We start from the raw sequence: 13,514 nt of genomic DNA, 5'->3' as shown, positions 1-13,514 counted from the left end.
TGCCACGACCCTGGCAAAGGCGTCCGGCACCACCATGCAGGCACTGGCGCGATTTTTAAAGGGTTTTAAGCCCTTACAAATAATTTAAATTTTTTAAAGGGAAAACATAATTGATTTTTATTAAATATAAAAATAAGTGATGGAGGCCCTTCCTCAACACCTCCCCCCACCCCACCCCTGCCCCCACCATGCTCATTTCATTGTCCAAAATGACCATCAATTGATTTTTCAAATACCCAAACTTACCCCCCCACCCCCAACCTTCAACCCCTTCCCACCTTCCCCACATCCAATAAAAATTGATTTCCCCACTCCTCCACCCCTCCTGCCCTGAAAAATTTATTCCTTCCCCCTCCCCACCATTCCGTGCGGTGTTCCGAAGGCACGCGAAGACTGAACGGAGGCTGTAAAATCGGCGTGGGATGGCAGGTAAGTTATTTTGCAGACATTTATTGGCAATCTGCATATGGAGATGAAGGGCCCATCGCCAGGCCTCGGTAAGGCCCCCCCCCCCCCCGCCGCCAGTAATATGCGGCGGGCCCTTCTCCGACTTCGCAGGGTGAGGTGGGCCTCTCCCCCGCAGAATTTTACCAGCCCCCACGCTGCACCTGGCAGCGTCGAGGGGCAGGCAAAATTCAGCCCCATTAGTTGTGCAGTCCAATTTTCTCCTGTTACGGGGGAGGTGCCAGAGGATTGAAGAGTGGCAATGTGACACCCTTAAGCAAGAAAGGGTGTAAGGACAGTCCTCGAAACTACAGGCCAGTCAGTTTAACATCAGTGGTGGATAACATATTAGAAACAATAATCTGGGAAAAAAATCTCCAGGCACTTGGAGAAGTTTAAGTTAATTAAGGAAAGCCAGCATGAATTTGTAAAAGGCCAATCGCACTTCATCAAAAAATTCCATCAGATTAGCGAAGTAACAAAGGGGGTTAATGAAGGGAATGCAATGGATGTTGTCCATATGGATTTTTTAAAAAAGCATTTGACAAAGTAACCATCCTTTTATGCGGTAACAAAATTGAGGCTCAGTTGGATAAAAAAATTGGATTACGGACAGAAAACAGCGAGACATGGTAAAGGGTTATTTTTCAGACTGGAGGATGCTAGACACTTGTGTTCTCCAAGGGTCAGTGCTAGGACCACTGCTTGATATATATATTGGAGTACAGAGTAAAATTTCAAAATTTGCCTATGACACCAAACTTGGAGGTGTGGCAAACAGTGCAAATGATACCAGTCGACTGCAACAGGACATAGATAGGCTAGCAGAGTGGGCAGATGTGGCAGACAAAATTTAATAGAGAAGTGTGAGGTGATGCATTTTGGCAGAAGGGCTAGGGGAGGCAATATAGATTTAATGACACATTTCTAAAGAGCGCGCAGGAACAGAGGGACCTGGGGGTGCGTGCGCACATGTCTTTGAAGGTGGCGGGACACTGAGTAGTTAGCAAAGCATTTGGGACCTTGAGCTTCATAATTGGAAGTATTGAGTATAAAAGCAGGAAAATATGCTGAACCTTTACAAAGCTCTGGTTGGGCCACAACTGAAGTATTGCATCCAGTTCTGGTCACCAGGCTTTAGGAAGGATGTGAGGGTCCTTGAAAGGGTGCAGCAGAGAGTTACCAGAATGGTTCCAGGGGTGAGGGATTTTAGCTACAAGGTTAGGACAAATAAGCTGGGATTGTTCGCCTTAGGACAAAGGAGATTGAGGGGAGATTCGATAGAGCTGTATAAAATTATGACAGGTTTAGATAAGTTAGACAAGGAAGAAGTGTTCCCATTAGCTGAAACTAAAAGTTGCCAAAAAAAAATTTTTTTTAAGTGTAAATGCTGGAAATTGGAAAGAAAAACTGAAATTGGTGGAAAAGCTCAGTAGGTCAGGCTGCGCCAGTGGTGAGAGCAGACAAATTGATGTTTCATAACTGGACTCTTCATTAGAACTGCTGGATATTACAAATTAACAGCGTCTCAAAAGGAGCAGAATAAAGAGAAGGGGACACAGATTGAAGGTTTTGGGCAGGGGGAATATGAGAAAGAGCTTTTTTATGCAGCAAGCGTTAATGAGCTGGAACTCGCTGCCTGTGAGAGTGGTGGAAGCAAGAACAATCAATTATTTCAAAAGGAAATCGGATGAGCATTTGAAGGAAATAAACTTGCAGGGCTACGGGGATAAAGTGGGGGAATGGGACTGACTGGATTGCTCTAGGAAGAGTCAGCATAGACGTGATGGGTTGATTGGCCTCTTTTGTGCCATAAATGATGCTCTGATTCTATACAGCATAATTACAAGGTAAAAGTCTGAAGGTTGCACCTGTGCCATCATCTTACATAGCCATTGTGGATCTATAAAATATAGATCCCGTAGGTGAAGAGCTGGATCATGAAAGTGCAGCAGTACACCTGCAAAGAGAAAATTCACCTTTTAAATAGTTTAGTACTTAAAATCCTGCTTACAATGCTAAATCATAATGAAAGGTGAATGTATTACTTGACTTCTGTGCGCTGCAATGCATCGCAAAACATTTGTCTTATTTTTTCCTCCCAATACTGTGCATCATTTATTATCCTGAGGTATTGAATTTCATGCAGCTACATGACCAGCAGCAGCCTTTTCAGTACTTGAAGGCTATAATGAGCATGCACATTCTATCTCGTCGGCAACAGTTTCCTCTCATAATTTATTGACCTTATTTTCTTTTTTCTTAAGCCTAAATTATCTGCAAGGACTAGTATAACACTGCAATTCTCAAATAGGCATGAATGGTAAAAGTGAAAGCAAGTGTATTCAACTGAATTCCCTGACCATTCTTAAATGGCAGCTAAGAAGGTAACTATACATTCATGGTTTCCCTCTTTCTCTGGTTATACCATTTGACATTTTAGAATTGCTGGTGAGAAAAAAGGGTAGGAGACATTTTGTGGACATTCTATGGTATCACTAATCAATCACTATTACTACCAACATGCATTTAAAAGTGCATGCTAGTGATGGCACTGACTGATCGGTAATGTCAAAGAAAAATGTCCCAAGGTGCTTCACAGACACACATGGAAAAATAAGGGCACCAACCCATAGAAAGATATGGTCAGCAACAGCTTAGCCAAAGAGTTGGGCTTTAATGAGGGTATTAAAAGAGAAGAGAAAAGTAGAGGGAGTTAGTTTAGTTTAGTTTAGTTTAGAGATACAGCACTGAAACAGGCCCTTCAGCCCACCGAGTCTGTGCCAACCATCAACCACCCATTTATACTAATCCTACACTAATCCCATATTCCTACCACATCCCCACCTGTCCCTATATTTCCCTACCACCTACCTATACTCGGGTCAATTTATAATGGCCAATTAACCTATCAACCTGCAAGTCTTTGGCATGTGGGAGGAAACCGGAGCACCCGGAGGAAACCCACGCAGACACAGGGAGAACTTGCAAACTCCACACAGGCAGTACCCAGAATTGAACCCGGGTCGCTGGAGCTGTGAGGCTGCGGTGCTAACCACTGCGCCACTGTGCATTAGGACCCTAAGCAACTGAAGGCATGGCCATCAATGGTGGGAAGAAGAGAGGAGGAATGCACAAGAGGCCAGAGTTCGAGGAACAGAGAGTTCAGTGTATATTACAGAGAAAGGAAGGGGTGAGGCCATTATGGAATTTAAACACGAGTATGAAAATTTAAAATTTCAGCTATAGGGTACCAGAAATCAGTGTAGGTCAATGAGGATGGGATGATGGGCAAAGCAGGGCTTAGCATGGGGTGGAAACGCAGCAGAGTTTTGAATGAACTGAAGCTTATGGAGTATGGGAGGATGGTCAGAAATTGTAGTTGAATTGGAATAGTGGAGCCAGAGGTGACAAAGCATGGATGAGGTGTTTTGCAGCAGATGGACTGAGGTAAAGGCAGTAGCAGATGATTATGGAAGTGGAAGTCGAGAGTCTTTGTGATGGAGAGGATAGGGGCACAGAAGCTCAGCTCAGGGTTGAACAGATCAACACCTAAGTCAGTGGCCAGGGAGGGCATGGAGTCAGTGGTGAGGGAATGGCAGGGGCCAAAGACAAGGACTTCAGTCTTACCAGAGTCACTTCTATCATGAATAGGAACGCTAGACTGTGGGAGAAAGACTTCCCATTCCCGCCATCACACTGTCTGAGTTCCATCAGTTCTCAGTAGGCCATAGAGCCAGAATCAGACAACTGTCCCACTGTTTTCTCAATCATAGCTTATATTTCTCTCTAGACAGATATGTAATGGAGCAGCTGAGTGCAAACTACAATATCACCTGGCTAAATGTATTAAGCAAAAAGACTGCCTAAGAAGAGAAAGTGACACATAAAAATAAAATGGCAGACTATTGTAACAAGACAAATACAGTTCATTTAAAATCAATTCATTCTGAACACAAGTATTCATTTATTCCACAGCATTAGCTGGAATAAACCAGTCTTCTCCCTTTTTGCATGCACAAAAACTTCCTCTCCTGTCACATGTACAAAATTAATTCGGCGATGTAATTCTGCTGAACAGACCATTTGATTGCTGATACAACCATTTAAAGACATTAAAATTTTAAAATACCAGACTCATTGAGGAAGCGAACAGCATGAGACAGCTCATTTTCATCCAACTGCAACTGGTTCTCTTGAACTATTTCCAACAGCTGCTGTTGATGAATTACTGGGAATTCTGGTAGAACAGTCTTTCGTTCATGTATAATTCTCTTTTCCAGCTCCATGTAACTATGAGGGATTAACTGACCCATTACTGGTTGGTCTCTGATCTGAAAAATATTGTTTGAAAATGGGAACCTTGTTTTGTCAAGTCAAAACATACTACTGGTGCAACAAGAAAGGAGACAATAAGATAATTAGCATAAATAGCAACAAAACCAGAAAGAATGGAAATTCAGCATGCAAAAGTTAAAAGTAAACTCAACTTTAGCTGCAAGCAAAGATCCCTATTTTTGTACATTCATTAAAGATTTGCTACTATTTTCACCACAGTTTTTCGGTGTATTTTTATACCTAATCTTCAACCTTCAACCTCATGATGCAAAAATACCTGCTTGTATGGAAATAAGAATGATGTACGCAATTAAGAAACACTCATGGTTGATCCCATAAATCTGACATGCAATCACCTGCAACATAATAGTTAGCTGTGACTTCACTGCCAAGTTTCATTTGAGCTGGGTTCAAAGCCTTAACCGCAGAGGACTATTTTCACTGTGATAAAAAAGTGATTTATGGGAAATAATCTACAGTAGTAAAAATAACTTCCTCAGAGTATGCCACTACCAAACACATCTTCCCCTGTCAACCTTCCGAAGGGATCGTAGAGTCTGTGCTCTCCGGGCTGTTCCCAGGGACACACACACACAGATAAATATCAACTGCTGCTGAAGGACTATCAATTCGGTCTGCCCAAAACTTCCTGGTCTTCGAGTGCAAAGAGTTGTCCACGACCGAATGTTGCAGACTGGCACATTCAAGGTCCAGGACTACGTGCTGAGGGATGCACTAAAGCTTGGGGCAGCCACAGCAAAGGCTCAATGGGGAAAGACCACTGTGTAAGGTCCCCCCACCAAGCTGAACTGAGGGGCTGGATCCATGGAAAACCCCTCGAACTGCATCCAGAAAATTTTTGTTTGCTGTAAAATGTATATGGCATGAAAAATGAAATGGAAGGGTTGTGAGGCAACTCACTCCTGTATTTTTTTTCATACAGATTTTTATGAATAAAGTATATTTTGAGAATAAAAAAAACAATCCGAAGGGATCGTTCCCTCTGCGACTCCCTGGTCCACTTCTCCATTACCCCGACCACCTCATCCCCTTCCCATGGCACCTTTCCCTGCAATTGCAGGGGGTGTAATACCTGCCCATTTACCTCCTCTCTCCTCACTATCCCAGGCCCCAAACACTCCTTTCAGGTGAAGCAGCGATTTACTTGTACTTCTTTCAATGTAGTATACTGTATTCGCTGCTCACAATGTGGTCTCCTCTACATTGGGGAAACCAAATGCAGACTGGGTGACTGCTTTGCGGAACACCTCCACTCAGTCTGAAAGCATAACCCCGAGCTTCCGGTTGCTTGCCATTTCAACACTCCACCCTCTTCTCATGCTCACATCTCTGTCCTGGGATTGCTGCAGTGTTCCTGTGAACATCAACACAAGCTCAAGGAACAGCATCTCATTTAACGATTAGGCACAATAAAACCTGCTGGACTGAACATTGAGTTCAATAATTTCAGAGCATGACGGGCCCCCCATTCTACTTTTATTTTTAGTTATTTTCCTTTTTTTAAAATTTTTTTTGTGTTTATTTTATCTTTGTTCAGTTTTTTAAGAACATTAGAACATTACAGCGCAGTACAGGCCCTTCGGCCCTCGATGTTGCGCCGACCTGTGAAACCATCTGACCTAAACTATTCCATTTTCATCCATATGTCTATCCAATGACCACTTAATTGCCCTTAAAGTTGGCGAGTCTACTACTGTTGCAGGCTGGGCGTTCCACGCCCCTACTACTCTCTGAGTAAAGAAACTACCTCTTACATCTGTCCTATATCTATCACCCCTCAACTTAAAGCTATGTCCCCTCGTGTTTGCCATCACCATCCGAGGAAAAAGACTCTCACTATCCACCCTATCTAACCCTCTGATTATCTTATATGTCTCTATTAAGTCACCTCTCCTCCTCCTTCTCTCTAACGAAAACAACCTCAAGTCCCTCAGCCGTTCCTCGTAAGACCTTCCCTCCAAACCAGGCAACATCCTAGTAAATCTCCTCTGCACCCTTTCCAAAGCTTCCACATCCTTCCTATAATGCGGTGACCAGAACTGCACGCAATACTCTAGGTGCGGCCGCACCAGAGTTTTGTACAGCTGCAGCATGACCTCGTGGCTCCGAAACTCAATCCCCCTACTAATAAAAGCTAACACACCATATGCCTTCTTAACAGCCCTATTAACCTGGGTGGCAACTTTCAGGGATTTATGTACCTGGACACCAAGATCTCTCTGCTCATCTACACTACCAAGAATCTTCCCATTAGCCCAGTACTCTGCATTCCTGTCACTCCTTCCAAAGTGAATCACCTCACACTTTTCCGCATTAAACTCCATTTGCCATCTCTCAGCCCAGCTCTGTAGCCTATCTATGTCCCTCTGTACCCTACAACATCCTTCGGCACTATCCACAACTCCACCGACCTTAGTGTCATCCGCAAATTTACTAACCCACCCTTCTACACCCTCATCCAGATCATTTATAAAAATGACAAACAGCAGTGGCCCCAAAACAGATCCTTGCGGTACACCACTAGTAACTAAACTCCAGGATGAACATTTGCCATCAACCACCACCCTCTGTCTTCTTTCAGCTAGCCAATTTCTGATCCAAAACACTAAATTACCTTCAATTCCATACTTCCGTATTTTCTGCAATAGCCTACCGTGGGGAACCTTATCAAAGCGCTTACTGAAATCCATATACACCACATCCACGGCTTTACCCTCATCCACCTGTTTGGTCACCTTCTCGAAAAACTCAATAAGGTTTGTGAGGCACGACCTACCCTTCACAAAACCATGCTGACCGCTAATGAACTTATTCTTTTCAAGATGATTATAAATCCTATCTCTTATAACCTTTTCCAACATTTTACCCACAACCGAAGTAAGGCTCACAGGTCTATAATTACCAGGGCTGTCTCTACTCCCCTTCTTGAACAAGGGGACAACATTTGCTATCCTCCAGTCTTCCGGCACTATTCCTGTCGACAATGACGACATAAAGATCAAGGACAAAGGCTCTGCAATCTCCTCCCTGGCTTCCCAGAGAATCCTAGGATAAATCCCATCTGGCCCAGGGGACTTATCTATTTTCACACTTTCCAAAATTGCTAACACCTCCTCCTTGTGAACCTCAATCCCATCTAGCCTAGTAGTCTGAATCTCAGTATTCTCCTCGACAACATTTTCTTTCTCTACTGTAAATAGTGACGAAAAATATTCATTTAACGCTTCCCCTATCTCCTCTGATTCCACACACAACTTCCCACTAGTCTCCTTGATTGGCCCTAATCTAACTCTAGTCATTCTTTTATTCCTGATATACCTACAGAAAGCCTTAGGGTTTTCCTTGATCCTATCCGCCAATGACTTCTCGTGTCCTCTCCTTGCTCTTCTTAGCTCTCCCTTTAGATCCTTCCTGGCTAGCTTGTAACTCTCAAGCGTCCTAACTGAGCCTTCACGTCTCATCCTAACATAAGCCTCCTTCTTCCTCTTGACAAGCGCTTCAACGTCTTTAGTAAACCACGGCTCCCTCGCTCGACAACTTCCTCCCTGCCTGACAGGTACATACTTATCAAGGACACGCAGTAGCTGCTCCTTGAATAAGCTCCACATTTCGATTGTGCCCATCCCCTGCAGTTTCCTTCCCCATCCTACGCATCCTAAATCTTGCCTAATCGCATCATAATTTCCTTTCCCCCAGCTATAATTCTTGCCCTGCAGTATATACCTGTCCCTGCCCATCGCTAAGGTAAACCTAACCGAATTGTGATCACTATCACCAAAGTGCTCACCTACATCTAAATCTAACACCTGCCTCCCCAAAGTTTTGGGGAGTTTGCCTCCCCAAAGTTTTTTTTCATGTTTGTGCTTGTGGCTGTTCAGTTTTCAGTCCATTAACACCCTATCTGTACTAATGCTTTGTCTTTCAACACACCATTAACATATTGTTTGCCTTTGCTCCATGACCTTCTGCTCAGTTATTCTCGGAGACCTTGTCCTATCTACACCTTCTCCTTTGTTATCTCTTGCCCACCCCCGCTTTACTTGCTTAAAACCTTTCACATTTCTAATATCTGCTAGTTCTGAAGAAGGGTCACTGACCCGAAACGTTAACTCTGCTTCCCTCTCCACAGATGCTGCCAGACCTGCTGAGTATTTCCAGCATTTCTTGTTTTTATTTCAGATTTCCAGCATCTGCAGTATTTTGCTTTTATTTTCTCTGTGTATTATTCTCCTTAACCTTAAGATAAATTTATAGTAATTACCTATTCTCTTACATACCTGACAGGGCAGAGACCATGTTCAGTGACCTTTGATCCTGTTCCAGGTAGGTTTTGAATAAAATGGCTGTAACCAATTCTAGAGCTTCAGGCCAGGGAGTTTGTAACACCGTTCATGTGCTGGTGACGGATAAGGAAGGAGGTGCACCAGTTGACCGTACCTTCTTCACAAAGAAAATCCTTATTGATTGCTGTGGATTCCAAGCTGCAGACATCTTCTGCCTGCAGGACTTCCCTAGCAGTGAATATTTCGACGTGACGTTCAAGAATGTGGCGGGATGCATCAAGTTCCTGAAGGTGTTCAAGGAGAAGGGAAACCGGGCGCCGCTGTCGAACCTCAGAGTGGAGCCACTCTTCACGCTGTCGTCACAACATGACCGGGTGGTGACAATTCACCTCTATAACTCCCATGTTCCTGTCGTTCCACCTTCCTCGCTGGATACGTCGACGTGGCCGGTAGCAGCACTGATGTCAAGGACCCATTTGGGATTTGGACCAGCAAGCGGCAGGTCAAGGTGACCTTGAAGGTCGATGACAATGGAGCCACCATACACCCTCCCTCCAGCTTAGCTATCAGGGGAAGTCGAGGATTCTTGGTCTATGCGGGGTAGCCTAGAGTTAGTCGCACCTGTGGCAAACCTGGTCACGTGGCAGCTAACTGCAGCACAGTCGTCTGCAAGAACTGCAAAAAGGAATGCCGTCAGACCAAGGACTGCAAACAGAGTAAGTGCTGCAACTTGTGTGGTGAGGCAGGCCATCTCTACAAAACCTGCCCCAAATGCTGCCTCAGTTATGCACAGGCGACAAGGTCCAAGGAAAGGCCGGGGGGAGGAACAGTGAGCGCGTCAGGTGCTGGGAAGGAGACAAGCAACCCTCTCCACAGCGAGGAAAGTCTACCTGAGAAGGAGAAGGGGAGGCAGCTGCAACCAGCAACCCAACACCTACACCATACCCGGAAACCCCTCCTCTACAGACAGAGTCAATGGAGGAGGAGGCAGCAGATGGACAAACATGTCAGTGGCAGGTGGTACAAACGAAAACCACAAAGAAAAAACCTCCAAATAGCAACAGGCCACCACCCAAACCAGTGACAAGAGGAGACTACCATCTGAGACAGACTATGGCAGCTCTTCTTCACTGGACGAGGAAGGGCCAGAATGACAGGACCTGCAAAAGAAGCAACAGAACACAAAGGAGCTGGAAGATAAAGCCCCCCAGCCCCCGGGCACTGGAAGCTGTGATGGGCCCAGCACGCCCAAATCCAAAGCACCAAACTTAGCGACATGCCCAGCGCATCCCAGCTACGGGACATCGAGAACAAAGAAGCATCGGGCGCACTCCAGCTCCGGGAAGCCGGGAGCAGTGATGCCTTCGAGCAGGAACAGAGGAGAAAGACACCAACAGCAGAGGACAGCCCAATCCTTGCTGCCTACAAGACCCCCCTGATGTCACCCCAGCAGAACAAACCCCCCATGAGAAACCAGGAGGGGTTCCTGAGCCCAACAAAAATGAAACAGCTTGCGTACACTATGGGTATACAGGAACATACCAAAGGACTGGTACTAGCAAGGACAAGTGGCGTGAGAAGCAACAACTAACTTAAAAATGGGTGTAAAGATTGCTTCAATTAACGTCCATAGCATTAAATCCACTACGCGATGTATTTCAACCTTGGACTAGCTCGCCAAGGTCAAAGCTGACCGACTGTTCCTGCAGGAGTGTGGAATACCACACCTCAGCACCTACAGGCAATGGTTGAGATGGTGGTCCCACAGGCCATCGATCTGGTCAGGGGGTAATGATTCCCGTTCCTCTGGCCTGGGTATTCTGCTGCGGGGAGGTAACTTCACCATCTCTGCTTAAGGAGGTGGTGGGCAGTCGCCTCCTCATAGCAGATGTAATGTACAAAAATGCTCCACTCCGGTTGATCAACATGTACGCCCCAGTTCAATGCAGCGAGCAGCTGACAGTCTTCCAGTAGCTCCCACTGCTGTTGGCAACATCCAGGCCGGTCTTTCTAGGCGGTGACTCCAACTGCATCATCGATGCAGCTGGACGATCCGGCAGTGACGACAGCAAACTGGACGCTATGTCCAGGTTCCTAATGGAAATCGTAAAAGATGCCAAACTGCACGACATCTTCAGCAAACCTGCAGACGGAGAACAGCGTAGAGACACATGGTCAAGATCGGGCGGGTCTGCCTGTTCCAGGATTGAATTCCTGTTTGTGTCCCGTGCTGTCACGGTCAGATCCACCGACGTCAAGCCGGTGTTCTCCGACCATTCCTCTTACTGGCCGACTGTCATTTACAGCACGACCAGCAGGTTGGCAGGGGGACACGGAAGCTCGATGTTACATTGCTAACCCCAGAGAACGTTGAGGAACTCAAAAGGGATTGCAAAGGTTGGAGAACCGTGAAACCCCTCTTTGAGTCTCCAGTTCACTGGTTGGAGGGGATCAAGGAGAACTTCAAGAGGTTCTTTATCCTCAAAAGGTGTTCAGAGGACAAGAGAGAGAGACAGAGGGAAAGGTCCCGACTCCAGAAAAGAATGCAAAATCTGCTCCGGCTGCAGTCGATGGGGGTCGAGGTCAAGGAGGATCTCCAAGAGGTGAAGAGCCAGCAGGCCTCGCCCTTTGCACGGAGGCCTCCAAGATCATCTTCCAGTCCAGAGTCCACTCCATTGAGCAGGATGAGACGTGCTTGCGTTACTTCTTCCAAAAGGTACACAGAGAGAGCTCTGTGACCAGCAGCCTGAAGGAAGAGGATGGCTCAGTAACGTCTTCGCAGTCCGACATACTAAGGATCAGCAAATCCCTTTATGCTGGGCAGTCCGATGTGAAGCCCACGGACAGCACAGCTTCCCAGTCCTTCCTGTCTATGACGGAGGTCTTAAATGACAGCATGAGGGAGAGACTGGACAAACCGCTAACCCTGGATGAGATGACAAAGGCCGTCAGGTCCTTCAAGATGAGAAAAACTCCCAGAAGCAACGGCTTGAGAATGAGTTGCATTCGGCCCTGTGGGACTGGGTCGGCCCAGACCTGCTGGAAGTATACGAGAGTATGCTCCTGGCCGGCAGCATGTCAGAATCCATGAGGAAAGGCATCATCACCTCACCTACAAGCGGAAGGGCGAAAGGGCAGAAATCAGAAATTGGCGGCCCATCTCACTGCTTAATGTTGACTACAAGATTCTGTTCAAAGTCATCGCCAGTCGGGTCAAGTCTGCTCTGGAGTTGGTGATTCACCCCGACCAGACCTGTACTGTACCCGGCAGGAAGATCTCTGATAGTCTCGCACTACTCAGGGATACGATCGCCTACGTACGGGACAGGAGGGTGGACACCTGCCTCATCAGCTTGGATCCAGGAGAAGGCTTTTGACAGGATATCGCACACCTACATGATGGACGTGCTTTCCAAAATGGGGCTTGGGGAGGGAATCTGCAATTGGATCAAACATCAGTAGTGCAGTCTCAATCAATGGGTGGGAATCAGAAAGTTTCCCCATCAAATCTGGAGTCAGACAGGGCTGTCCTCTCTCCCCTGTCTTGTTTGTTTGTTGTATCGAATCTTTTGTTGAGTCCTTTCGGAAGGATGCGGGCATAAGAGGGGTGACAATCCCAGGCAGCGGAGGCACTCAGGTTAAAACCTCCCCATACATGGACGATGACACCATCTTCTGCTCGGATCCGTTGTCCGTTTGCAGACTGATGAGCATCTGCGACCAGTTCGAACTGGCCTCAGGAGCCAAAGTCAACCACGGTAAGAGTGAGTCCATGTTCTTTGGGAACTGGGCCGACCGATCCTTTGTCCCCTTCACCATCAAGTCAGACTACCTGAAGGTGCTGGGGATATGGTTTGGAAGGGCTGGGGAATGTGCCAAAACCTGGAAGGAGCGAGTAGCCAGGGTACACCATAAACTGAGCATGTGGGAACAGTGATTTCTCTCCATTGTGGGTAAGAACCTGGTCATCAGGTGCGAGGCGATCACGTTGTTGCTGTACATGGTGCAGGTCTGGCCCATACCCCACTCCTGCGCCGTGGCGGTCACCCGAGCCATTTTCCACTTTATCTGGAGATTCAAAATGGACCGGGTCCGGAGGGACACAATGTTCAAACCTCTGGATAAAGGCGGGAAAAATATACCCAACATCGTCCTCATCCTGATGACCACCTTCGTCTGTGGCTGCATCAAGCTGTGCGTAGATCCCCAGTACGCAAACACCAAGTGTCACTACGTGCTGATGTTCTATCTGTCCCCCGTGTTGCAAAGGATGGCTCTGGTCACATTGCCGCATAACGCTCCATCCAGTTGGACCGTGCCGTATCACCTATCCTTCGTGGGAAAGTTTCTGCGGGAAAATACCTTTGACCACCAATCCATCAGGCAGTGGTCTGCACAGAATGTCCTCAAGGCCCTAAGGGAAAAGGA

The 13,514-nt window shown here is 46.4% G+C and overlaps 1 protein-coding gene across 3 annotated transcripts in view; it reads right to left on the bottom strand.

Annotated features, from left to right (window-relative positions):
• lrrk2 (leucine-rich repeat kinase 2) overlaps positions 1–13,514 on the bottom strand; it is a 170,372-nt gene that overhangs the window by 51,718 nt on the left and 105,140 nt on the right. For 2 of the 3 annotated variants that reach the window (XM_068059026.1, XM_068059028.1), the window contains 2 exons: positions 4,577–4,778; positions 2,292–2,404 (listed from right to left, as the gene is read on the bottom strand). In XM_068059026.1, the coding sequence (XP_067915127.1) occupies positions 2,292–2,404; positions 4,577–4,778 (315 nt within the window). The remainder of the gene's footprint in view (positions 1–2,291; positions 2,405–4,576; positions 4,779–13,514) is intronic. The other variant, XM_068059027.1, reaches the window with a different exon arrangement.

The sequence above is a fragment of the Heterodontus francisci genome, chromosome 27 (assembly GCF_036365525.1).
Source record: "Heterodontus francisci isolate sHetFra1 chromosome 27, sHetFra1.hap1, whole genome shotgun sequence".
Classification (NCBI taxonomy): Eukaryota; Metazoa; Chordata; class Chondrichthyes; order Heterodontiformes; family Heterodontidae; genus Heterodontus; species Heterodontus francisci.
This window is presented reverse-complemented; position numbering and strand designations above follow the sequence as displayed.